Source organism: Bos indicus, chromosome 13 (genome assembly GCF_029378745.1).
Source record: "Bos indicus isolate NIAB-ARS_2022 breed Sahiwal x Tharparkar chromosome 13, NIAB-ARS_B.indTharparkar_mat_pri_1.0, whole genome shotgun sequence".
Lineage (NCBI taxonomy): Eukaryota > Metazoa > Chordata > Mammalia > Artiodactyla > Bovidae > Bos > Bos indicus.
This window is the reverse complement of record NC_091772.1, coordinates 38,545,224-38,571,719: the sequence shown is the minus strand read 5'-3', so window position 1 is coordinate 38,571,719 and position 26,496 is coordinate 38,545,224. Positions and strand designations below refer to the sequence as shown.

At 45.4% G+C, this 26,496-nt stretch overlaps 1 protein-coding gene across 8 annotated transcripts in view; it reads left to right on the top strand.

The window, feature by feature from the left end:
- The window catches only part of DZANK1 (double zinc ribbon and ankyrin repeat domains 1), a 52,671-nt gene that overhangs the window by 15,777 nt on the left and 10,398 nt on the right, over window positions 1–26,496 (top strand). For 7 of the 8 annotated variants that reach the window (XM_070801040.1, XM_070801035.1, XM_070801034.1 and 4 more), the window contains exons 7-18: window positions 581–666; window positions 4,102–4,219; window positions 6,897–7,010; window positions 8,874–8,969; window positions 11,152–11,316; window positions 13,389–13,596; window positions 15,890–15,993; window positions 18,044–18,118; window positions 19,768–19,864; window positions 20,759–20,859; window positions 24,100–24,180; window positions 24,855–24,982. In XM_070801040.1, the coding sequence (XP_070657141.1) occupies window positions 581–666; window positions 4,102–4,219; window positions 6,897–7,010; window positions 8,874–8,969; window positions 11,152–11,316; window positions 13,389–13,596; window positions 15,890–15,993; window positions 18,044–18,118; window positions 19,768–19,864; window positions 20,759–20,859; window positions 24,100–24,180; window positions 24,855–24,982 (1,373 nt within the window). The remainder of the gene's footprint in view (window positions 1–580; window positions 667–4,101; window positions 4,220–6,896; window positions 7,011–8,873; window positions 8,970–11,151; window positions 11,317–13,388; window positions 13,597–15,889; window positions 15,994–18,043; window positions 18,119–19,767; window positions 19,865–20,758; window positions 20,860–24,099; window positions 24,181–24,854; window positions 24,983–26,496) is intronic. The other variant, XM_070801038.1, reaches the window with a different exon arrangement.

The following is a 26,496-nucleotide window of genomic DNA, read 5'->3' as shown; positions in this document are numbered from 1 at the left end:
ATATAAACGTGTGAATAATGGGAAAAATAATTAAGAATAGTGATTTGTCATGAAAAGGATAGACCTGGGTGATAGGATAGAGCCATGGTTTTCCAAGTGTGGTCCCCAGACCAGTAGCATCAGCATCACCTGGGAGCTCATCAGAAATGCAGACATCCAGGCCACCCGCCCCCACCCTGCCCCAGCCAAGACCTGCGGCCTCAGGGCCTTTAGGGTGGGCCTCATCATCTGTTCTAATTGGCCTTTCTTCTGATAAACACCCAAACTTGAGAACCCCTGGGATAGAGAATGACCAGGTAGGAAGAACAGTGTCCTAATTCAGGGGGATAAGAGAAAGCCCCCTCAAAAAGGTGACATTTTAATTGAACCTTCAAGATGAACAGAAACCAGCCCTGCAAAGATCTCGGTCGAGTAACTTCAAGTTCAGGTAAGTGAGGATCACCAGGAGGCTGGTGTGGCTGGAGCATGGTGGGAAAAACGATGGCTGCTGCATATGGTAGGACAAAGCACTGAGATGAACTCTATGTAATTTACCGTACCAGAGGTTTTGCCGTGATTTTATATATGTTCTTCATTTCAGTTCCCTGGGTTTGCACACATAACTGGCCAGAAGAGCTTGACAAGCACAGAGATCATGAGGATTCACAGGGAGACGGACTTTCTCAAGTATGTATTGCTTTCTCTCTACTGTCTGAGTACTGCTAAGACAACAACATGGTCAAAAATAATTTGAAGATGGGGCATAGCAATGGTATTTTCCCCAACTGTTTTGTTTTTTTAGTTAAATTTTTACAAAATTTAAAGGCACAAATGACATACATAAATGGCACTTAAAGAGTACAATTGATATATACGTATAATCTCAAGACTATCACCCCAATCAAGAAAATGAAAAAATCTACCACCTCCAAGAGTTTCCTGCTTTGCACCCTTTTAAAATCCTCCCCTGTGACCTGCCCCATTCCCAGGCACCTGTTGGTCTGCTTGTTGTCATTGTAGCTTAGCTTGCATTTGATCCCATATATTTATAGGGAACAATTCAGTATTTGCTCCTTGGCCAGGCTGCTTTCACTCCGCTTGATGACTTGGAGGCTCACCCATGTTGTATGCATGCACTGGACGTTTCTTTTTAACTCTGATGTGTTCCATCATATGGATACATCACAGTTTGTTTATCCTGTTTCCTATTGGATGTACATCCAGATTGTTTTTAGGTTTTGGCTGTCGCAGATAAAGCTGCTATGAATATTTGTATACATGTCATCCTGTGCATGTATACTTTAATTCCCCTTAGCTCACTAACTAGGAGTGGGGTAGCTGGCTCATATGGTAGGCATATGTTTAACTTTTTAGGAAAACTGTCCATATGTTTTCCTAAGAGGCTGTACCATTTTACACTCCCACCAGTAGTATATGATGGATGGGAGTTCCAGTTTCCCTACATCTTCACCAACATTGTTATTTTTATTTTTGGCCATTCTGGTAGGGTGGGGGTAGTGGTTTTAATTTGCATTTCCCTTGGGGTTGGTAGAGTGGGTGACCTGGATAAAGGTGATCAAAAGATACAAACTTTCACTCGTAAAATGAGTAAGTCCTGGGGATGTAAGTGGTGAAGATAGTTAATGACACTGTACTGCATACTGAAAGTTGCTAAGAGTAAATGTAAGAAGTTCTCAACATGAGGAAAAAAATTCTGTAACTGTGTGGTGACCGATGCTGACACTGTGGTGATCATTTTGCAGTATCCACAATTATTGATTGTTAGGTTATACACTTGAAACTAATACAGTGCTGTAGTGTCTTCTCTGTCTTTATTGGTTTTGTCTGTGGTTTTATCAGTTATTGAGGAAATTATACTGAAATCTATGACTATAATTATGAGTTTATCTACTTGTCCTTGTATTGCTTTCAGTTCTTTGCTTCATGTACTTTGAAGCTCTGTTGTTCAATATATAAACCTTTTGCATTCCTATGTTCTATTGCTGGATTGACCCCTTTATCCTTACAAAATAAGCTTTTTTAAAAAAACCCACTTTTATTGGAGTATGGTTGATTTACAGCATTGTGTCACTTTCAGGTGTACAGCAAGGTGAATCAGCTATACGCATACATGTATCCACGCTGTTCCGATTCTGTTCCCACATAGGTCATTACAGAGTACTGAGTAGAGGTCCCTGTGCTGTCCAATAGGTTCTTATTAGTTATCTATTTTTAAATATAGTAGTGCATATACATCAGTCTCAATCTCCCAGTTTATCCCTCCTCCTGTGAAATAACCTTTTATTAACCCTGGTAATAGTCTTTGCTTAGAAATCATATTTTTCTGATATTAATATCGGCATTACTGCTTTCTTTTGATTAGTATTTGCATGGTGCATCATTTTTTCATCCTTTTCTTTTTAACCTATTTGTGTTTCTCTAGTTAAAGGTTTCTTTTAAACAGCATGTAGTTAGGTCTTGCTTTTAGAAAATAGAACAATCTCTGCACGTGGTGCTGAGAGTATTTATATTTATTCTGATTATTGATATGTTTGAATTTCAGTCAGCTGTCATGCTATTTGTTTTCTGTTTGTCTTACCTATTCTTTGTTGCCCCCCCCCCTTTTTTGGCTTGCTTTTGGATTAATTGGGTATGTTTTATGATTTCATTTTATTTTGTATCCTTTGTTGGCTTATTAGCTATAAGTTTTCTTTTAGTGGTTGCCTTAGGGTTTATACTACGTATTTTTAACTTATCACAGTCTGTCTTCAAGTGATGTTAGACCACTTCATATATAGTCTAAGAACTTCCAGTACCTGGATAACTGCAGCCTTTGTGCTATCATGATCATTTATTTTACTCCTACAAATATTATGAACCTCATAATACATTATTACTTTCATTCAATATCAATTTTTTATAGTCCTTTATAGTTCTACTGTGGAGAAGGCAATGGCACCCCACTCCAGCACTCTTGCCTGGAAAATCCCATGGACAGAGGAGCCTGGTAGGCTGCAGACCATGGGGTCGTGAAGAGTTGGACACGACTGAGAGACTTCACTTTCACTTTTCCCTTTCATGCATTGGAGAAGGAAATGGCAACCCACTCCAGTGTTCTTGCCTGGGGAATCCCAGGGACGGGGGAGCCTGGTGGGCCACCGTCTATGGGGTCGCACAGAGTCGGACACAACTGAAGCGACTTAGCAGCAGTAGCAGCAGCATACTTCTACTGTGGTAAAAATACAGTAAAATTTACCATTTTAACAATTTCTAAGTGCACAATTCAATGGCGTTAAGTACATTCACAGTGTTGGGCTACCGTCAGCACCATCCCATTTCCAGAACTTACTCATCATCCCAAATAGAACCCAGTTTGCCCAGCGCCATTGCTGAAAAGACCATCCTTTCCCCAAGTGAACACAACTACAAAGGCTGGTGACTGTTGAGAGGCCCAGGTAGAGACTGGTGCAGGCAACCGAACAACCCAGTGCACAGTATGCAGGTACCATAGACGCTACGCGGTTCAGCTAGGTCACAGGATCGGGGCCCTGACCTGCCTGGAAATGCTTGGCGGCAACAGGGTGACTGACAAGGGAGCCAGTTCCAGGAATCCTTTCACAACCAGGTAGGTAGATGAGGGCTGGAGGATGCCGCCACCACCTAGAAGTGGGCAGACGGTGTTGGGGCAGGACCTCGGACTCCACGCAGGTGAGTGATGGTGTAGGCAGGGCTTACCTGACAGGGACTCTCCAGAGCCAGGTAAGAGTCAGAAAAGTGCACTGTGGACATTACTGGAATTCGCAGGGCTCACCCGCACACACGTCAAAACCCAGGTGCCAGGAGGTGCCAGGGCCCCACTCGGAAGTGGGGTCGAGGCTGCTGATAAAACTGCTGCTGTGCCTGGAAGCAAGAGGCGCCTGGCCTCCAGGTGAAGGGCACCATGGTCCCAGCTGTGTGGGACTTTGTGATAAAAAGGCTTAGAGAAGCACCTCCCGTCTTAAACTTGTTCCACTGCCTTTGAGAGCATTCTGCTTCCTGTTTTGTTTTTTAAGAATGTTCAAATGCTTGTCAATGTTGTGCACTGCTCAGCACAGGGCTGCTCAGGGGCCTCTTGTGTCGTAGGTGTGCCCGCTGCCTGGTGGCCCGCCCATCGGACCCCTTTGCTCGCTACTGTCTGGAATGTGGCTCCTCTGTGCCGCCCATCTTCGGTTGCCGTCTGCCGCCCCCAGAAGGAGCTCAGGTGAGTAGCAGGATCCTTGAAGCTTCTTCCACTGGTCGATCTGGTCTGTATTTGCAGCAGGAGCATAGCACCTGGCACACGGGAACCACAGGTAGTTGTTGAAAAAATTACTGGCAAATGAATCTTGCTCTATCCAGACTCCTATTTAGGAATCAGAAACACATTTGCAGTGCCATTCCTTTTGTGTGGTCTCAAAGAAGCACAGGCTCAGAAAAAGACTGACATCTTTTGATTTCAGTGGTTCACTTATGGATAAATACATGTTTCCTACTCATATGATATTTCTGTTCATAACCTGGGGACAATATGGAAATATATTCTACAAATGCCACAAGTACTAATTACAGGTCTGTATATCTGTAAAATACACCATTCTGTCCAAAGAAGCTGTTTATATCAGCTATAGATCGATCAGTACGTCTACATTTAAAAGTTTTAGCTGACCATAGATAATAACTGATATTATCCTACCACTAAGTGGTTAGTTAGTTAGGGAATTTGCTGAAAGTCCAGTGGCTGGGACCGGGTGCTTTTACCTCCATGGCCCAGATTTGATGCCTGGTCAGGAAACTAAGATCCTGCAAGCTGCACAGCTCAGCCAAAAAAAAAAAAAAAAAAAACCCAAAAAGGTTTGTAGTTAGTTAGAAAACATACTTAACTTACTAAAAATCAAAACCTTCACCTAAATGTATTCATCTCTTATGCACTTGATACTTTGGGGTTCTTTTGGATTCAGGTTTACAAAATGATGCAGAAGGATCTGGGAAGTTTACTGAAAAATGACCATTTAAAAAGGATAGTCACAGGGTAGGAGGTGGGAAGGAGGTTCAGGATGGAGGGGGCATAAGTATACCTATGACCGATTCATGTTGATGTATGGCAGAAACCAATACAATGTTGTAAAGCCAGTATCCTACAGTTAAAAATAAATCTAAGCATTTGGTAGTATTCACCAAAAATAAAAAGATAGTCACTAGGAAAAAGTCATTATTCAATGAATTCAAAGTCCAGAGTTTTAGAATTGAGTTACGCCTTCAAGCAAGAGGCTAGGTGCTTAAAGGGAGATGCTGTAGAAGTTAATTTAATTTACTCTACTCCCATGATATATTTTGAACTCCTTAAAGAAGGTGGTATAGCAAATAAAACGTGAACAGGTCTCATTGGTTTGAATTTTCCCTGCTTATATATTTGTTGGTGCAATGTCAAAGTTGTTTTCTTACTGGTCTGAAAACAAATTTTTCAAAACTTTCTTTGTTGTTACAGGGAGAAAAGGTTATCAGGGATTATAAATATTCAAAATGATGAGCTTCAGAACGTCTATACTGCCTGTAAATGATATTTATTAACATGCCCTAATGTATAAACCGCTTTGTAATCTGAACTATTGAGTTCTTACCATGTCCTGCTCTGGGGTGGATCCCACTCCTAGGGTCCCAGACCTAAGACACTCAGGGTCTCATTAGAGACGTGCAGAGGGGTTCCTCTCAGCTCCAGAGCCACTCTGCATCGTCCTGCTGAAAGCATACACAGAACTGAGTTGTATTTGTTGGTGAGTTACAGCATCACCTGAATTCACCTTATCAACACATTTCTTTATGAAAGTTGGGGATTGCAGGGGGACAGAAAGGATCCTGAGTGCTGGCTTGGACCCAGATTGAAATGCATGACCTTGATTCCCTGAATTTCTATGAGCTTCGTGCTGGTGGACAAGCTGGCTCTCCTGTCTGAGGAGGCTGGCCCTCCTGTCCTTGAAGTATATAATACCTCACCTGGGGCAGTGGCCTTGAAGGGAGACTCTTCTCAGGATTCACCACCACCTTTTTAATTCCTATATTTCCTGTGTTGAATTTTTTTTTTTTTGCTATTTTAAAAAGTTGAGTTTTTTAACTTATTTTCTAATAGAGCCTGGTGGGCTGCAGTCCATGGGGTTGCAAAGAGTCGGGCACGACTGAGCGACTAACACTTACTAAATAGAGCTCTAGGGAATACAGCAGACTCCTTAACTTCTCACAGTCTGTTTCAGAATAGACTTAAATCTAGCAATACACAGAAATTTCCCTCCTTCTAGAACTCCCTGTTAAGTCCCTGATTACTTGCTGGTTCATCAGTCGCTCAAGACAGGACCATGATCTCAGGTTGGTGCAGCCACGGTCCTCCCTGTTGGCTGGCCACTGAGCGCATCATCTTGACCGAGCTCCAGATTGTGTGAGCCCTGGCCGCCAGCAGCCACAAAGCTGCTGGTGTTCACAGCCCATCCTGCTCTGATGGAGCTGGAGGAGGACAGGGAACAACCCAAGCGAGACCCAGCAGACGTGTGGGGTCTTCACCCAAGGTTCATTGCTTTTCAGTTCATCCTCTATCTTTGGTTGGCTTTCAGAATCTGAAATGGTTATTTTTTTTTTAACAGTTTTATCCAACTTTATAATTGCCTTTTAATGTATTATAGAAAGGATTTGTCAATTTCCTTACTCTACTGTAAGCTATTTTTTTATTTTTCTTTTCTTTACACCTCTCTTTTCTACAATAGATATCTTTTTACCTTAATAAGAAATGAGTAAAAATGGCAATTATTTAAAAGAAATTTTTTACAAAAGTAAATTAAACCTTACGTTCTAAGATCAATTTGTGCCTTCACGTTTTGCATCTGAAGACCAACCTGGCCTCCTTCTTCATGCAGATGGGCTTATGCACAGAGTGTGAGAACGTGGTGCCCCTGAACACACCCATCTGTGTGGTCTGTGAGGCTCCCCTGGCACCACAGCTGCAGCCACAGGCCAGCTTCCGCCTGAAGGTAATGAAACGTGAATCTGTGACAGTGTGAGTGAAATCTATAGAAATCAATGTTTGAGCAGTTGAACGTCTTTCTTCAGCTGATGGCACTGGCTAACAGTTGATGAACTAACACCCATGAACAAAACCCACTCTCATTTTTGGAAGGGCATCCGCCCAAGAGTTGAAATTGCCAACAGGATCTAAACATCAGGAAAGATCCACAGAAATGTGTTTCCCCAGACATGGGTTTGGAGGACAAATTGCACTGCAGTTCACACAGGTTTTTACTCAGTATATTTTTAAATTGAACATTGTCATTCATGTTGACTTGTAATCTTGTCCTTAAAGTCACTTGATGTTTGTGTTTGCTTTGTTTGATTATGGGTCTCTATCACCTAGAAAAGGAGGATTACATACAGCCTGTCACAAGGGTGAAAAAGTCAAGTATCATGTCGAACTTCAAAAACATCTTGTTAGACAAATGGCATCATGCCAGGAACATTTTGGGGGTAGAATCACTGAACCTACAACCATATCTTTTCTCCATTTTTGAATTTATGGTCCCACTCCTTTTTACTTAACCTCAAGTATAAGTTCACTACAGGATGAAATAGGTTTAATATAGATAACTTTGGGGATAAAAGAACAAAAAATTTCAGCAATAAGGGAAGTGCCCTTATTAAGTGCCCTTAATGTACAGTGAGAACTGTAACACCTCAGGGACTTCCCTGGTGGTCCTGCTGTTAAGACTCTGAGCTTCCACTGCAGGGGGCATAGGTTCAATCCCTGGTCGGGGAACTAAGACACCCCTTGCTGTGGGGCATGGCCGCACTACCTAGGCTACTATGTTAACCATCTTTTCTGTTTTCTTGTTTGTGTGTGTGTGTGTGTGTGTATTACAACTTATCTCCAGCTTCCTGACTCAGAAGGTTGAACTTACCACTCATTTTCTAAAACAGTCTTTTCACTTTTCCAATTCGAAGTGAGAAACTACAGAGCAAATCCAAATTCATATAGAACAAGATTACTTGTAAACATACAATCTTTTGCTTGTCTTGGGTCTTCCTGTGTCTTGTTGAAGCCAGAGATCGAGGGCCTACCCAGGAGTACAGTTTAAACACTGAAAAAAAAAAAAAAAAAAAAACTCACACAGAAGCAATGTGAAAAAGTTAGTTTGCCTTCCTAAGGCCAGATGAATACTCTTTTTCAGGTTTTTTTGTTTTTCATTTCGGGGTTTGCTTCTTTTAAAACTACGTTCAGTTGTCAGGCACTATTTCTGTTGTAATAATTTCTAAACCAATCCAGTTTCAGGGTCTGGTGTTAGTATAGGGTCTCCAGGCTGATGAACTGGAAAGACTGCTTGGTCATTACTTTGCACAGCTGTTTTCTCATAGCAACACTTTCTTCTTTTCTTTTCTTGTGGTGGGGGGAAGTACTTTGATTTATTGAACTTAAAGTACTGAATAAGAGAAGGGGATTTTTTAAAAAAAGCATTTTATTTAAATGATTAAGTAGATATGAAACTTCGCAATCCTGGCTTTCAAAGTGTCATGCCTTGAAATACAACCTAAAACTTGAACCAACCTACAGACGCCACTTTAAGTTAACATGGCATATGGCTTCCTTTTTCCATGGTGTGTGTGTATTCAAACTTGTGTTCCATGTAAGTTAATTCAAAAGATAAGTTTTAGATGCTGAAATCATCAGGACGTCTGGCTGCTTCACGGTGGTAGATGCCTCTCATTATTCCACATTATTAACACCCTTTTTGTCCTGGCATTACTACACTACTCAGATGAATGGGAGGAAAAATGAACGTGTTTCTCTGAAGAGATTAGAGAAGCACCGTGGAAACACACAGGTCTCTTTCCCTGTTTTCAAGGAGAGAGTGATCTGCCGCGACTGCGGCACCGGGAACCCGGCTCAGCTGAGATACTGCGTCTCCTGCGAGGGGACCCTGCCGTCCTCGCCACAAGAGGTGGGTTGACCGCACGCACCCGTCCTGTATCTCAGTGGTCGATAAATGTTCATTGTTGATGATGAGAAATATAGTCTACAGAGATGGGGGAGGAAGTTTGTTGGGGAGGAGAGGGGAGAGATCACAAGTGACTCATGGTACACTGAAAGCAGCATTTCTGCGTGTGGAGAGGACACTGCACACTCACCAACACACAACTGTCTTCACAGTCTTCAGGAGGCTTCCATCAAGTCGGCAGTTTCTTAGAATTTCATTTAGTGGCTTTGTGTGGAAGCTGGTGCAGCCGGTGGGGCCCCAATGGCCAGGAGTCATTCATGTGTCACTCACAGGCAGGCATGTCTGTTTTGGTTTTTGTTTAAAATTAATTTCTTTAAGAAAAATTTTAAGCTTTATTTCAGTAAGACACTTCAGATTCCCTTAGATTATAGCCTATCAGTAAGCAAAACGCATATGTACTGGTTTTGTACTGCGTTGCCAAGTTCCAAACTTCTTGTCCTAGGAAAGCAAGCGGAAAAGCACCAGCGCTGGCAACGACTGTGTTATTTTAAGCAAAAATAAGTGCCTTTTCAGCACTTCAGTGAAGTGAGGCTTTAATCCAAAGAAGACTCAGTTCCACTGTGTGCCTGCTCTTTTTTGAAGTTTAGCAAGTGGTGGGCACCATTGCTTGGCTTTCCCGCTAGCCTATCTAGAGTGTTTAAAATGAAGGAATTGAAGTACAATTCAAGTCCAGTGATTAGGTTCTGTGTAGATGATCTATTTCATGTGTATGAAATGATGACTTCCAGGTGACTGGCCCTGGCCTAATAATCCCACAAAGAAGTCAGCATTTTCCAGCCAATTTAGAAGAAAATTCCTGCTTCCTTGGGGCCGTTGCAAAATACAGCTCTCTGACTGTTTTGGGGGGTTGTTCTCATCTCATTGACTTTCCGTAAAGGAATTTGTGTGTGCTCTTTGTTCTAATTTATTCATTGGTGAGGCTATCATAGTTTTACTTGAGCAGAAATACCTTATTTCCAGGGTTTGCAGTGGTTCAGGGCTCTCTTCCCTTCTGGATTTGGGAGGACACTGTGTAGACCTGCCTATGTGGGTCCATGTCCACCTTCCAACTGTCCACGAGTGAGCAGAGGACGCTTGCCTGGAGCCATTGTGGGGGTGTTTAAAACAGCTTCTTTGTGCCTCACAGCCACTCCAGGCCAGGTGCCTCCTCCTCCATACCCAGGCAGAAATCACTTCTTAGGACTTGGGTCTCAGCCCCTGCTTAGTGGGGCTTCCCTGGTGGCTCAGTGGTAAAGAATCTGCCTGTCAAGCAGGAGATGTAGGTTTGATCCCTGGGTCAGGAAGATCCCCTGGAGAAGGAAATGACAACCCACTCCAGTATTCTTGCCTGGGAAGTCCCATGGACAGAGAAGCCTGGGAGGCTACAGTCTATAGGGTCACAAAAGAGTCAGCACGACTTAGCAACTCAACAACAACCTGCTTACTTAAGAATCTGGAGACAGAGACCATTAGTTCTCTCAAACTGAGACGTCTCTCATTGCTATATTCATTTGCATTTCTTTGAGGTTAAACCTTTTCACTCATGTATTGACTCTAGGTGTTTTTCTATGAATCATCTGCTTCCCTTTTTAATAAAACACTCAGAATTATTTGTGGGAGTGTCTCATGTAAATAGTGTAGGAGGTTTCGTGTGAAGGGCTAGTCTCTCCTCATCTTAGTCCCTTGGCTCCTACCCGAGAAGTCATCACTGGCACTCAGCTTCTGAGGTCTGCTTTCAGCCACCGGAGGCATGACTAATTAACTGTAGTTTGATATGAACACTGACCCGGTGCTTTGCACCTGGCATTTATCCTGTTAGTAACCTTCTCATTTTCTCCATGACTTCATAACATTACTCTGTCTCTGTATACTGTGGTAGGTTCAGGCCATCCCCTGGTGCTGGACACTTAAGCTGTTTCCAGTTACTTCCTCTGAATCCACAATCCTGCAGGGAATGGTCTTGAATATCCTTCTTAATGTATTTGTTCATCTGCAGGATAAATTCTAGAAGGTAGAACTGCAGGGTCAAGAGAGTATCAGCCTTTCTTCTTTTGATGGCTGCAGTTGTATGGGATGGGCGTAAGCTGTATGGGAAGACTGTGTCTCTAATATTCATGAAAATTTGAAAGTATTTTCTGTCCTCTAGCCTAGTGTTCCGACTTGCTACTCAGTTTGCTTTAAATGTGGGGCCAGCAATCACCCATCTGCTCGCTTCTGTGGCTCCTGTGGCCTTTATGTGAGGTCCTTGGCACGACCCTACGTGGAGAGCAGCCTGGCTCCAGCTGCTGGAGAATTTGGCCTGTTTGCTGAGGTGAGGCCTCCACGCTAGTAAAACCTGGTCCCGGGACGGGGTTTTAACTCTGAATTTGTGTACCCGACCCTGTGAGCAAGCCCAGGGGACAAGAGCCGAAACACTTAGACCCTTCTTGTGGACTTTAACTAGGTGTACAAATGAGTTCAACCAGTTTATGTTTTCAACACATTGATTGCTTTAGGATTCAAAGATATGCACTTATAGATATTCATGTCTATATAAATAGATGTGATATTCATAGATATCATAGTCATAGATATTCATATCAGGCAGATATTCATAGATATGCATTTATCTACACTAAATTGAGGCCTAACCACATATACAAGGCAATAGATGTCATTGCACACATGCTCAGTCACTTCATTCATGTCCAACTCTTGGTGACCCTGTGGACTGTAGCCCTCCAGGCTCCTCTGTCCATGGGATTGTCCAGGCAAGAATAATGAAATGGGTTGCCACGCCCTCCTCCAGGGGATCTTCCCAACCCACGGATTGAACCCACATCTGTCATGCCTCCTGCATTATCAGGCGGGTTCTTTACACTAGCACCACTTGGGAGGCCCTGCTGCTGCTGCTGCTAAGTCGCTTCAGTCGTGTCCGACTCTGTGCGACCCCACAGATGGCAGCACACCAGGCTCTGCTGTCCCTGGGATTCTCCAGGCAAGAACACTGGAGTGGGTTGCCATCTCCTTCTCCAATGCATGGAAGTGAAAAGTGAAAGTGAAATCGCTCAGTTGTGTCCGACTCTTAGCGACCCCATGGACTGCAGCCCACCAGGTTTCTCCGTCCATGGGATTTTCCAGGCAAGAGTACTGGAGTAAGGTGCCATTGTCATTAGGGAGATTTAAAATACATGGGATAAAATGTATTTTTTTCTCTTGAATTTCTTATGTAGCACACCAAGAAATTTCCCCCTGCTCTTTTATATTTTAGAAAACTTACACTGGGGTACATAAAATTGCTTTTGCCACTTATAACAACTGGGCATATTTGAGGAAAATCTCCCAAGACTATTTTCAGAAGGACTTAATCTCTAACCAGCTTCATGTTAGCCATTTATGGATTTGTCTAAACTACAGAAAGATTTTTCAGGTCTGTTCTCCTCTTTAGATTCTTCCTTTCATCAGAAGAATTTGTGAAGACTGATCATTTGTAGAGAGAATGCACATGCACTCGACAACTTTGCATCCATTTTTAGGGAGTTCATGCCTTTTTAAGTCTAAGTCCTAAGTGTTAGTCGTTTCAGTCATGTCCAACTCTTTGCAACCCCATTGTAGCCCACCAGGCTTCTCTGTCCATGGACTTTGCCAAGCAAGAATACTGGAGTGGGTGGTCATGCCCTTCTCCAGGAGATCTTCCTGACCCAGGGATTGAACCTGAGTTCTCTTATGTCTCCTGCATTGCAGGCAGATTCTTTTACTGTCTGAGCCACCATGCCTTCTTAACCCAGATTGAAACACAGATACCACAACTGCCAATAACCCAGGTGGCATGTTTGTGCAAGTGAGACACGTTGGTTTTTCCTTAAGACACTTGACTGCCATCTGTTGGAAATTGATTGTAATTTACTAATTTTGTTGGACATTTTCTTCCATCTACGGGAAAAATTGTCCTAATGTGCAAACATACAGCATCCACCAGGTGAATATCACCCCTTTAGATGCAGTGCTCTTGTGCAGTGTGCAACATATACAACATTACATGAGGGTCCTCTCAGTCCCCCAGGCCCAGAGGACGGAGAGTATCTCAGAGAAAATGCTGGTGCCCGGTAGCTGAGTGTGGATGGTCCACTGGATTGTAAAGTTGAGAGGATGGATTTCTTCCAGGCCTCAGGGAGTAGGACAGTCAGTGGCCAGGGGGTGGAGCTGGCTTCACAGATCAGGCTGGGCATTGCTGGGAAAAACAAGCAGGGAAGATGAGGCAAGACCTGGAAACTTTTTTTTTAGTTCAAAGTAGTGTTTTGGAGTTACTCTTGCTTCTGATTAGGACTGTTTTCTGTGAGTAAAATGGAAAATGAATTAACTTATATTATAATTCTTTTAATGTTTCCTGTCTTGCTCACGTAGCCTCGACCTGTCTGGCAGCCCCTAAACGTTCCTCTGCCCAGGCCTGACGCTGGACCTAAGAGGGATGTGAGCACACAGACCACTGGCCTGTTCTACCCATCGGGGACCCTCCTGGCGAAAAAGGAGCTGGAGGTGGCTTCCCAGAAGCAGAGGCAGGAGAAGACGAGTGACCACAAGCCTCTCCTCACAGCTGTCAGCCCAGGGAGAGGTGAGACAAACACTTCTCTGCAGGGCACCCACACTCAGCGAAAGAGAATTTCCTTTTCTTCCTTTTGATTTATTTTTTATATACAGGAAGTGCCTTTATTTTTCTGTTTCCAAGTCATTTTGGTCTGAATGAATGATAACACTTCCTTAAACTTTTAGCGTGTTTTGACCCCTAACCCCATTATCTAGTTTGTAAATGAAATAGCACATAAGCCTTTGTATACTAACAGACAAATGTTGGTAGTCTGCATCCCTGTTGCTGTCTGCCATCAGCTCTTTTTAGTGTGGTAAAGTTCACCTGACATGAATGTCACCGTCTTCCCCATTTTAGAGGGTACAGTTCGGCAGTATTTAGTACATGAGCAGTGTTGTACGACCATCACCGCTCTTCCTCTCCTTTTCCAGAACGTTTTCATCTCCTCAAAGGTAAACCCTGTCTCCTGTAAGCACCAGCCTTTACACCACCCACCCCCCCCAAGTGTGTAGTCACCACTCGTCTGTGTCTGTCTTTAAGGATTTGCTTGTTCTGGATGTATAAATGGAACCATATGATGTCTTTTGTGACCAGCTTCTTTCACTTTGTTGTTCAGTCACTCAGTCGTGTCCGACTCTTTGCAACCCCATGGACTGCAGCACACCAGGCTTCCCTGTCCTTCACCATCTCCCCAAGCTTGCTCAGACTCATGTCCTTTGAGTCAGTGATGCCATCCAACTGTCTCACCTCTATCTCCCCCTTCTCCTCCTGCCTTCAGTCTTTCCCAGCATCAGGGTCTTTTCTAATGAGCTGGCTCTTGGCATCAGGGGGCCACAGTATTAGAGCTTCAGCTTCAGCATCAGTCTTTCACTTCGTATAATGTTTCCAAGTTTGTCCATGCAGCATGTTTCAATACTTCATCCTCTTTTTATAGCTGAGTGATACTCTATTGTGTTTGTTCATCAATAGTGGACATTTGAGTTGTGTGGCTTTGGCAAGGTCTCTTTCCCTGACCACCGCCAGCCTTTAAGTCCCACATACTGCTGGCCAATTGCTTTATTACTTTCCACAATGCTCTAGGGGTATAAACTGCTCTACAGATTGATCCAGCTAAATGTGAGGCTTTTTTTTTTTTTTTTAACATGGCTAGTTTTTGAGGTCAGTGTTTGAGATGTTTTTCAGACTTCAGGAGAGCTTGTCTTGCTTAGCTGTTTATTTCTGTGCTTCTCTTTGGTAAGGTGGCCAGCCTGTGGTTTAACTCCTGTCTCTAGGCTCCTCTTACTTGCTTTCTACCACATCATTCACTGTTATCCTTAGGCCGTAACATCCCCTCCTGTGGGGGCTATGGCCAGCTGGAGGGCCTGCCCCATCCAGAGCAGGCAGCTGCCCCTTGGGCCCAGGCAGCTGAGCCGACGCAGAAGGGCAGGCCTAGTGCGGCCGTGTGTCACCCACCTGGGGACGAGAGAACAGACACATGTGAAATCTCTCAAGTCTTAAGTGGTGGCAATGAATTAGAATTATTGTAAACCCTGTGCCGACTGGAAAGAGGCAAAAGGAAGCTTTTCAGAAACATTCTGCATATTGACGGGCATATATACTTGCCAAGACTCAGACTGTACCTTTAAAATAGGTGTATTTTAAAGGTGTATTTTTAATAAGTTGTTTCTCAATATGCTTAATTTTAAAAGAGTAAAAGAAAAAGACTCCCTTGGGATTTCCCTGGTGGTCCAGTGGCTAAGACTCCACATTCTCAATGCAGGGGCCACAGGTTCGATTCCTGGTTGGGGAACTAAGGTTCCCCATGCCTCCTGGCACAGCCAAAAAATAAAATAAAAAGACCCCAGATATGGCAATCAAAATGTTCCATTGGAATTCTATAGTATTCTATGATTGTTCTTAGTTGCCTATCATGTCTGACTCTTTGCAACCCCATGGACTGTAGCCCGCCAGGCTTTTCTGTCCGTGGGATTCTCCAAGCAAGAATACTGGAGTGGGTGGCCATTCTCTTCTCCAGGGTATCTTCCCGACCCAGGGATCAAACCTAGTTCTCCTGCATTGCAGGCGAATTCTTCTACCGCCTAAGCCACCAGGGAAGCCCATTCTATGATTAATCATGTGCAAAAAAAAAAAATTAACCAGGAACAACAACAACAAAAAAAAACGGAACTTACTCTAGTACATAGTCGAGGTTCAGTAAGTAAAAACCATCACAGAGTTTGGCCAAGTGAAGCTAGCTTTCTGAGAATGCATGGCGTGCTGGTCCTTCTCTGCCTTTACCTCGGAGGAATCACCCGTGTCTTCGGTCTTCTCTCCTCCTCAGGATACTGGAGAAAGCAGGTGGACCACATCTCCGCGCACCTCCGGTCTTATGCTCAGAACAACCCTGAATTCCGAGCCTTGATTGCAGAACCCAGGATGGGAAAGGTGGGTGGACTCTGAGTGGAACTTCCACACCGACCGTCCCTCGGGATCGGTCTAAGGTTGCCCCCACTGACTGTCCTGAAACTGCACTTGGCTTGCTCTTTTTCCTTCTCCTTCCTGCTTTCCACGCTTCCTCACTGTCCTCCCCACAGCTCTGCCTCCCTCAATCACTTGCCACCGAGTCTTGTCCCAGGGTCTGGGCACCTGACTGAAGACGGTGCATTGTGAGTATCTTATGCTTCTAGATGCCGCAGGCTGTGGGATTCTGAGTCAGAACCATTGTACTTAACTGTAGGGTTGTGTGTGGGATTTCCCTCATGGCTCAGATGGTAAAGAATCTGCCCACAGTGCAGGAGACCCGGGTTCAATCCCTGCATCGGGAAGATCCCCCAGAGAAGGGAATGGAGGGTTAGACTGTAATGAAAGAATAGTGTAGTATAGCCACATTGGCACTAAATCCCATCCCTTTTCACTCGCCCTTGTGGCCATAAGAGTTACCAGGTAATCTGCGCTCAGTACCTGCATCAGGTCCTCCATCTCTAGTCCTCTCAACATACCTACAGTGGGTAGCCTCACCTTGTGGCAGTTTTGAAAACATGCCCACAGACTCTTGGAGAGTCTGCCCTTCAAAGGATGGAGTCTGCGTCCCCTCACCTTGAATCTGGGTGAGCTTGTGATTGTCTGACTAACAGACTTTGGCGGAAGTGATGCCTGGGCCTCCCAAGGTGTGATCATGCAAGCCTTCCCCTGCTTGGCACGCTCACCACCAGCACTCTCTCATGGAGCCTGGCCACCCCACTGTGAGAAGCCCAAGCCACGCCGAGTGGCCACACATAGGGGCTCCGTCTGCAGCCCCAGCTGAAGCAAGTCCTTGCATGGTCCTGCCTCATGTGGAGCCAGGCAGATGACTGACGAGATCCTGGTCATCCCAGCCCCTGAGCATGGAGCCACCTCTTGCCACTTGAGTCCTTCCAGCTAAGACCTCAGGCATGGAGCAAGACAAGCTGTCCATGCCATGTCCTTTGGAATCCATGAACATGATAAAATGGTGGTTATTGAATGCCACTAAATTTGGGGGGTTTTACGCTGCAGTAGATAATCAGAACGAGCCTTATTTGATATCCAGGAAAACTGGCTCAGGGAACTTGGTAACCTTCCCAGGACTACACCCTGGGTCTTGGGGGATCAGGATTTGAAGCAGGTCTGTCAGATCTCAAGGGTACTGCTATTATAAAGGCACATCTATGAAAAGACCTTTTCCTCCGTCATGAGGTCAGAAGAACCTTTAAAAGTTGGCCCAACCCACTCCTCTGCCACCAGGTTAGGCCAACATTGAAACTGTGTCATTGTCAAGTATTGCTAAATTTTTTTTTTATAATCCATTCTGGTGGTTTGTTAAATCTTTGGCCCAGTCTGGGGGTCTGTAGGCTATGACCTGTGGGGTGAATCTGGCCTGTAGTTTTGTAAATCAAGTTTTATTGGATCACAGCTGCACTCATTCATATACTTATTGTCTGTAGCTGCTTTTGTGCTACAATGGCAAGGACCCTATGGCCCACAAAACTAAAATATTCAGTGTCTGATCCTTAAAGCATTTGCTGAGTCCCATTGATACAAATTCCTTCTGGCACTTACAGAGACAGCAGCTCACCTGAATATCTGGTCCTTGATTGCCAAGGACCTGCCCCACCCCCACCCCAGGTTACCTTTTCCTAGTTGACTTGCAGCCATGTGACTTAATTAAAGTATGTCTCCTGCAGAGAGTATAAATTTGAGTCTTGCTTTCTTAACCAAATCTGGCAGTCTTGACTCTTTGATTGGCGTATTTAGTTCATCTATGATTAATGGAATTATAGATAAGTATGCATTTGTGTCTGCCATTTGCTCTTTGTGTTCTGTTTCATCCGGTTTTTTGTTTCTCTATTCCTGCTTTCTTTTGCGTTAATGAAATAATTGACTGCATGTACAGTTTGGCATCTCAGAGTTTCTTGGCCTCAGGGCCTTGAGTCCCACACTCCTGGTCGTGAATTCTCTCTCTTACTTTTTTTACAAGCTCATCTCTGCTACTGTTCATGAGGATGGATATGAAGTCAGCATCAGGCTGAATTATATTCAAGTCTCAAACAAGGTGAGTAAAACTGTCAAAAGTTATTCATTTGAGAACTGACTGACCTAGAAAAGGGTAGCTTATAATTTATTGAAATGCTTCTACATAATCCACAGAAAGGAAGAGTTTCCAATAACTGTAGGCTAGCAATTTCATAGAATTAGATAAGTAACTGAGCTAAACCTCAGAGAACCCATCTTTCAGGCACATAAAAATGTCATGAGAACAGGAATTATCACCCTATTGGTCCTTTAGTTCTCTGGTTACTTAGACTCACTGAAGTCCAGGTGAAAGGCTGCACAAGTGTTTGCTATATGTACTTTGACCTCTTTGCCTATAAAAATAAGCCAAACTTTGTGGCCATATATCCCTTGACCTGCCCTCTTATGTGGTAACTGGAACATTGTCACAGAGCCTGTGTGTGACCAACACTAATTGACCGATTCGCAGCTTTAGTTTCATTTGACAAGAAGTCACAGTATACACAAAGAACAATGAATGAATTGAGAAGGTGAGTGAAGAAGGCAAGGAAAAGAAGGGGGAACTTGCCCATGGCTGTGACCTGGCCGGATAGATGCCTAGGCCATGCCTAAGTCACAGGGAGGCTGGGAGCGGGATCCCATGGGAAAATGCACGTGAACATGCTCTGAGACCAAGGAAAGTGCTAAATGCTATGATTTCTGTTGTGTGGCTGCAGCGGAACTTAGGCTGGGAGGTGCTTAGGAGAATGGGACTGAGGAATGCAGGAGGTAGGGTTCGAGGGGGTGTGGGTGGTGGGAGGCTGAATGACAAGGGCTCTAGCCTGATCCACCAGGAGCTCTGGCATGTGAATAACACCACCTTTGTCCCCAGTTGAGGTGGGGGGAGGGGCATAACCACTAGGGCAAGTCAGCACCCACCTACTGAGGACAGCTGGGGACAGGGGTCAGCCATGAGTTGTTAGCAGCCAGTGTAGCAGCTGGGATGGTAGCTGATGGGTTTAGGGGAACTGGGCAGCCGCCAAGAGCATCTACAGTGTGTGTCCATCATGTAGAAGTGGGACAAGTGTCCCCAGGTTCACAGTATGTTTCTTCTTAGCCTGTGTGTTCTGTGCTCAAGAAGTAGTGGGTGGCCCCATGGTGGGGTGGGCAGGATGCCACGCTGTGTGAGTGGTCCAGGTGGATCGGAATTCCAGGTCTGGCCTTTGTCCACCCATCCTGATTTTATAGACATCCACGTAACCTCATTTTACCTTCTGGTCATAATATTTCCACTTTACAGATGAGGAAACTGAGGCTCAAGGTTCCTAAGGTAGTAAGTGACAGCACCAGGATTCAAGCTCTGCAGCCTGAGCCTGCCCGTCAGGCCGACCTAATTCCAAGACTTGGGAGGGCACAGTTACATACACGTTGTATAGAGGGGCTGGGGCAGCTGAGGGAAAGTGGGCTGGCAGGAACCCATTTGGAGGCTGTTGCCATGTTCCTCGTGAGAGAGCAGGGGCCAGACCGAGGCGGCGTTTAAGAGGCAGAATGGACAAAGCAACACGGTAAGGTCAGGGAGATGTCCAGGACGGCCAGGCTTCAGGCTTGACCATCCATCATTAACAGAGACAGGGGCAGGTGAGCAGGGAGACCGTTCTTTGTGCTGGGACGTGGCGTCATTCACTGTGCGTGAATTTTTTCATTGGCCAGAACTTTTACCTGAACAAGGCGATGAATTTCAGCGACCACTTCCTGAGCAGCATCACTGAGGGCGGGAACGGGCTATTCGGCAGCGGGTCCAGCTTGGGTGAGTTGTCCCCTTTCTGGGACTGTTAAAACATTGACCCATTAAATATGGACATTGTTAAGAGGACAAATCCTATGAGTTCTCATCACGAGGAACAGTATTTTGCCTACCTCTTTAGTTTTGTTTCTGTACGAGATGACACTGTCCACCAAGCTTCTTGTGATCACTATTTCATGGCGTAAGTCATCATGCTGCACACCTGAAAGTTAGGCAGTGCTGGATGTCAATTACATCTCAACAAAACTGGAAGAAAAATAATAATTAAAAAAAGAAAAACCAGGAGACTTCCCTGGTGGTCCCGGTGGTTACGACTTCTTCCAGTGCAGGCGCTAAGGGTTCGATCCCTGGTCGAGAAGCTAAGATCCTATGTGCCTCGAAGCCAGAAAACCAAAGCATAGAACAGAGGCCACAGTGTTGTAACAAATTCAACAAAGACTTTAAAAACGGTGCCCATCAAAAAAAATTTTTTTAATGAGAATAAAAAAGGACAGTGGACCAAACACACACAGTGACTCCACAAGGATGGCAGAGAAGTGCTTACCATTTGCTGGCCAGCCACACCCGGCCAGCGCTTTCACCTTCAGGCCGTGTTACCTCCTCTGGCCTCCCAGAAGTCAAGTGTGAGACCTTTGCAGATAGATTGGGGCAGGGGGTACAGTTTGGGGTCTGAAAACTGTAGCTTCTTTTTTTCCCCTCCTTCTCATCCATCCTCTAGTTCTGGACTCAGAGGGCCAGCCCCAAGAGTCCTTTCTGCCAGGTTTCATCAAATAGAAATTTCTATAAAAGCCTTTTCCTCCTCCTGACTTCCAAGGGGGCACGCGGGGAGGGAGAGTGGCTGTTCCACAAGGGAGGTGGCAGGGGGCGTCACTTGGTCCTGGACTCCTGTCATTCCAGTGAGCGACTACAGCCAGGGTGCTCTTGACACTGAGGAGAAAGTCACCAGGACCAAGAATTTCAAGACCAAACCCTTTCAAGAGAAGAAGCAGCAGCTTTCGGTACGTGTGCTCCTTGATGCTTCAGCCTGTGCGTCTAGTGTTTTGTTTTGAGATTTTTACAGATTTATTCATTTTTAATTGGAGGATAGTTGGTCTCCAGCGTTGTGGTGGTTTGTGCCATACATCAACATGAATCAGCCACAGGTATACACACCACCTCCCTACCATCTCCCACCTGCCACCCCATTTTGAGATTTTTTTTAAATGGAAGAATACTTTTTCATTTTCTGTTTCCTTTTTTTTTTACACTATGTTTCCATCTTATGGAGGTAATACCCTATAAAATCTCTCAAGATTATTCACTGAAATTATTTTACAGTTCTTTCCAGTCTCCTGAACCACCTCTCTTTTTTTCTCTAGAATCAATTCCATCTGCTTATCTTTCTCTCTCTCTTTTTTTTTTTTTTTGGTTTGTCTTAAACACGTGCTGACCCTTGGATGTCAGGTCACGTTGACAAATGAAGGGCTGGTTTGATCAGCACGGGAGCCCAGCCTGGGTGCCTGGCTAGGTGTGGGCCCGAGGTCCATGTCGGCAGAGGGTTCCTGAAGTGCCTGGCCTGGGAAGGCTTCTCCCCTGGTGGGCAATGTGGTGGTGTGAGTGCTGTGGTGTTTTCCATTCCTTCCTGGCCCTCCATCCCCTTCCTTTGTCCATCATAGAGACCTGGGCTCTGCCCTTCACTTGCTTGGGCCCCATGTTCCCAGTAGAAGCCTCTGTTAGGCAAATCATGAACCATCTGGGAAACAGCATTGGGTTCAAGCAGCAGGAGAAACCTCCACCCTACTATACCCTTCTCTGGAGACAGGGGGCGCTAGCCATCCCCACTTTCACCCTGAAGCCCTTTAATAACGCACTGTGGATTCAGCCACACCCAGTGCCCTCCCGCCTTCTGGGCTCCCTGGGGAGAACCCACTTACACTACTGGGGTCCACACTTTGCTTTTCTTCTTGGCTTCGATTCCTGATGCGTCTGATTCCATCTATTTTCTCCCTCTGGAATTCCTCACCATTTCTGATCCACGGACAGTACCTTTTCCAGGTTTCCCACAGCTGTTTGAGTATAGTTTTTCACAAATATGGGCCCTGAATAGTTTTAAGGGGAGCTTTGGAGAGAGAAAGAGACACGGGTGCCCTTGCTCACCCACCATCCTGCCCTTTGGCTGGATGTCTTTGGCTGTGGCAAGGGGAACAGAGGTACTTAGCCACGAGCCCAGAGCCAGGGTCCCCGCCTAAGATGCAGGTGGATACGGACAGCGTTGGTTCTTCCTCCATCCTCAGTCACATCAAGCCCCGGGCCTCTCCGGCTCACACTCCAGCACCCAGCCTGCAGCAGGAGTTCTCCGCAGGCGGGTGCTCACATTCAGGCTGATTTCAAACACCTTATAAAGTATAAGTTCACACGGTAAAGAATCTGCCTGCAATGTAGGAGACCCAGGTTCGATCCCTAGGTGATCCCCTGGAGAAGGAAATGGCAACACACTCCAGTATTCTTACCTGGGGAATCCCATGGACAGAGGAGCCTGGCGGGCTACAGCCAGACCCACCTGAGCAACGGACACTACATAAACCATGCAGAGTCAACGTCAGGGTTCACCTGGTTGCTTTTCCTAGAAACACTGATGATAAAACTAGTGTGGGGTTTCTGGGGTTTTTTTGTGAGGTTTCTCATTGCATCCCTGTCCTTAGTAGCACAAACGAGTGTCTATGTGGAGTCCTTCCCCCAGGCAAGACATCAGAGACCGGCTGGGCTTACTTTAGATGTGTTTACTTGTGCTGCTGGCCATTGAGGATCCTACATACCACACATGCATTCCTCCTACACACCACATACACACCACACACACACGCCTGCATATGCACACACGCACACACATACACACCCCTACATGCCGGAGTCCAGCTCCAGCAGCCAGGGATTCAACTTGAAGAGGTGAACAGTGTCGGCGAATGAGACAGCCTCTCAGTTTTCTTGGACTGCCTGTTTATTTCAAGTTTAAGATTCTCTTTTATACTTTTACAAAAACATTAGGTCAGAGGTTTGATATTTTCAGTTCCCACTGACCCAGATTTATTTTCTCCATAAATCGTTGTTGCTCTTCAGAGTTCCTGCTTCAGTGATTCTCTCGGGAATCAGCCCTATCATCTATTATCTACCTCCTCTAATGTGTTCTATAGTTGTGATTACATTGTAACTCATGCTACATTCCTGTTTACTACTTATCTTCCTAAATCCTGTTTGCCCCTAACATCCTGAGCTCACTACATCTTAAAAAGGCTTCTAGCTATGCTGCTGCTGCTGCTAAGTCGCTTCAGTCGTGTCCAACTCTGTGTGACCCCATAGACAGCAGCCCATCAGGCTCCGCCGTCCCTGGCATTCTCCAGGCAAGAATACTGGAGTGGGTTGCCATTTCCTTCTCCAATGCATGAAAGTGAAAAGTGAAAGTGAAGTCGCTCAGCCGTATCCAACTCCTAGGGACCCCATGGACTGCAGCCTATCAGGCTCCTCTGTCCGTGGGATTTTCCAGGCAGGAGTACTGGAGTGGGGTGCCATTGCCTTCTCCGTTCTAGCTATAGTGTATCTAAAAATCCCTAACTTCTATAAGCTATAGTAAAATATGCTAACTTTACAACATTCCTTAAATCTTTAACTTCTAACTGTTTTAATTATTTCTAAGCCCTAAATTCAGTAAACTCCTTTTCCATAAACATTCTCCTCACAAATAGGCTTCAGATAGCAATCCCACACATGGCCTCAAGCTGCGGCCTATGTGCTCATCCTGGAACACTCCTTTGTAAAAGGCCTTGAGCAAATGTCAATGATTAACTTTATGAATTATTTTATGAGCACAGCTGCAGACGTTTTTGTGCCTTCTCATGTTCCTCTCAAGAACAATAAGCACCTTAATATTCCTTTTCAGTCAACTCAGCTGAGGAGAGGAAAAGACAAGTCAGAATTACAAGGCCTAACTACTTAATCCTGGGTCTGTGCCTGCGGAATGAGGAGAGGGGGCCAGGGGCCGTGCCTCCATTTTGTCAGTAATGCCTAACTCAGCTCCCAACACCTACACATATGCATCACACACACGTACGCACACACACACATGCTCACGCTTACCTGTCTTAGAGGCCCAGAATGTAACCCAGAGAGGAGACATTTGACCTGAGGGTTGAGCTGGCCCAGTGGGACTTGCCAGTAAAAATATTCTGCGGCCGCACAAATGACCAGCTTGTGTGCTCCTGCAGCCTGAAGACAGGCTTCTGCTGAAGGAGGTCGGACCCGCAGGGGAGGGAAGAGCATCTGTGATGGAGCAGCTGCTGGATGAGGTGAGGACAGCCGGCCTTCCGCCCCATCTCGGGCACACTCACAGAGCCGATTAATCAGAAACTGTCCAGGCAGCGGGCCCAGTGCTAGTCAAAACCTGCACAGTAGGGACTTCCCCGGTGGTCCAGTGGTTAAGACTTTGGGTTCCAGTGCAGGGGGTGCAGGTTCCATCCCTGGTGGGGGAGCTAAGATCCCACGTGCCTGTGACCCAAAATCCAAGAAGTAAAACAGAAGCAATATTGTAATGAATTCAATAAAGTCTTTAAAAAAATGATCCACATTAAAAAAAAACACACACACACTTCACACTGTTACCTGTTGCTAATTTTTATAGCAAAAAAAATAGGCAGAAAAGTGCAAAGGAACCCAAATAACTTGCAGGCCGGGGGATAGAACCCATGGTCTGTGACTCTGTGTGAGCTTCCTGTCTCCTGAAGAAGCAAAGTGGTCCCTCTGGGGGCCTCCTACTGGGTTGGGGGTGGTGGGGGACAGGAACTCAAGTCCATCACCCATGTGACGCGACAGCTCTGTCTTCAGAGCTGGTCCTGGGCTGCCTGCTTCTCCTCTCTCCTGAATTAAGCAGTTTACTTCTGCCAGGGACTTGTTACTAGGAGGGCAAGCGGGTGCCACGGAACACAGGCTCTTGTGCGAGTTTGTCCCTTTCCCCATGCGGCAGGGAGCCGACCCCAACTGCAGTGACAACCAGGACCGGCCTGTCCTGAGCCTGGCGGCCATGAACCAACACCACGAAGCCATCCCGGTTCTCGTGCAGAGAGGAGCGGACGTGGACCAGCAGTGGGGCCCGTAAGTGAGCCGCGAAGAGGGGAGAGCGCTGGGTGAGGTCACAGCCAGCCGGGGCCTGGTGGGGCTCCACTGTCAGTCTACACGCCCACCCCATTCAACCTGAATCACTTAAGGACCATTTCAACCCATTCTGGCCTGAATGAGAGACTTGACTGTTGTCTGTTTTCCCAACTAGGTAAAACAAAGGTTTTTAAACAGATCATTGGATCATCTTTTGATGGCTTTTATAAATGATGATCCAGTTTGTTAGCTCATAAATTTATTTATATCTGTGGAGCCACAAATCCTTAGTCCTTAGGTGCTAAGCCCTGCTTTCGTCATGATCTGAAATGGTAAGAGTGTTCCCCATGGAAATGTACCCGTGAAGTTACTGCAGAAAGAAAACCTTGTCCTGGCATCTCCAGATACTAGCAGCACTGGAAGGAAGCTCAGTTGACCACCATATCTCCTGGTGCCTCGGTGTCCCCAGCCAAGAAGCAGGACAAAGAGACACTCGGAGACATGGGATGGTTACTTACCTGCCTCTCGAGCCACCTGGCCTGGTGACTCTTTTGTTGACTTGCGAATCACTTTGGAAACTGGGGTGGATGGTGTTTTGAGTCCAGGGCCTTGCTGTTAACAGCTCATATCCCACTGCCCTGATCACAGGTCAGCCACTTGGCCTCCCTCACTATTGCTGAGACCAGGTGGTTTCCCTCTATGAACTATGCCTCTGAGGATGGCAAGGAGCACAGGGGATGAAAATTCAATAGCTTCACTTCTGCCTTCCTCTGTTTCAAAGTGTCCTCTAGCATTTTTATTCAAAATCCCTTAATTTTTCTATGTGTGTTTTCAAAGGTTTCTGCCCAGTAGGACCCCATGTCAGTAGACAGGACCCCTTTTTAGTTTCACTTTATAGCAGAATGTCTGGGATGTGGGTGAATGCATTTGATGCCTGGAATTTACTTTCTCAGGTTTTCTTACTGCTCTCATGCATCATATCTTGTAAGTTTCGTCATTTACCTACACTTACATTATCATTATTAATAGAAATAATGCCACTGTGGTTTGTGTTAAGGTATACTTTATATTTGTATAATTCCGACAAGGACTTTTTTGGGGGGTTGCAGTGAGTCTTCGTTGCTGTGCAGGCTTTCTGTAGTTCTGGCGAGTGGGAGTTACTCTTCGTGGCGGTGTGTTGGCTCATCACGTGGCGGCCTCTCTTGTTGGGGAGCACAGGCTCTAGGCACGGGAGCTCAGTAGTTGTGGCACACGGCTTAGTTGCCCCGCGGCATGTGGGATCTTCCCGGACCAGGAATCCAGCCTGTGTCTCCTACATTGGCAGGCAGATTCTCCTCCACTGTATCACCACAGTAGTCCAAGACAAGGATTTTTAAATTGCGTCTAAGAATAATATTTTTGGTTTGAGAGATTTACAAAAATCTCTCAAGCATGTTTTGAATCAGTGCTTAAGTGTGATGAATCCTGGCTTTATGAAGATCAGCTAAGAGGATAAAACTTCTCTGGACATGGAA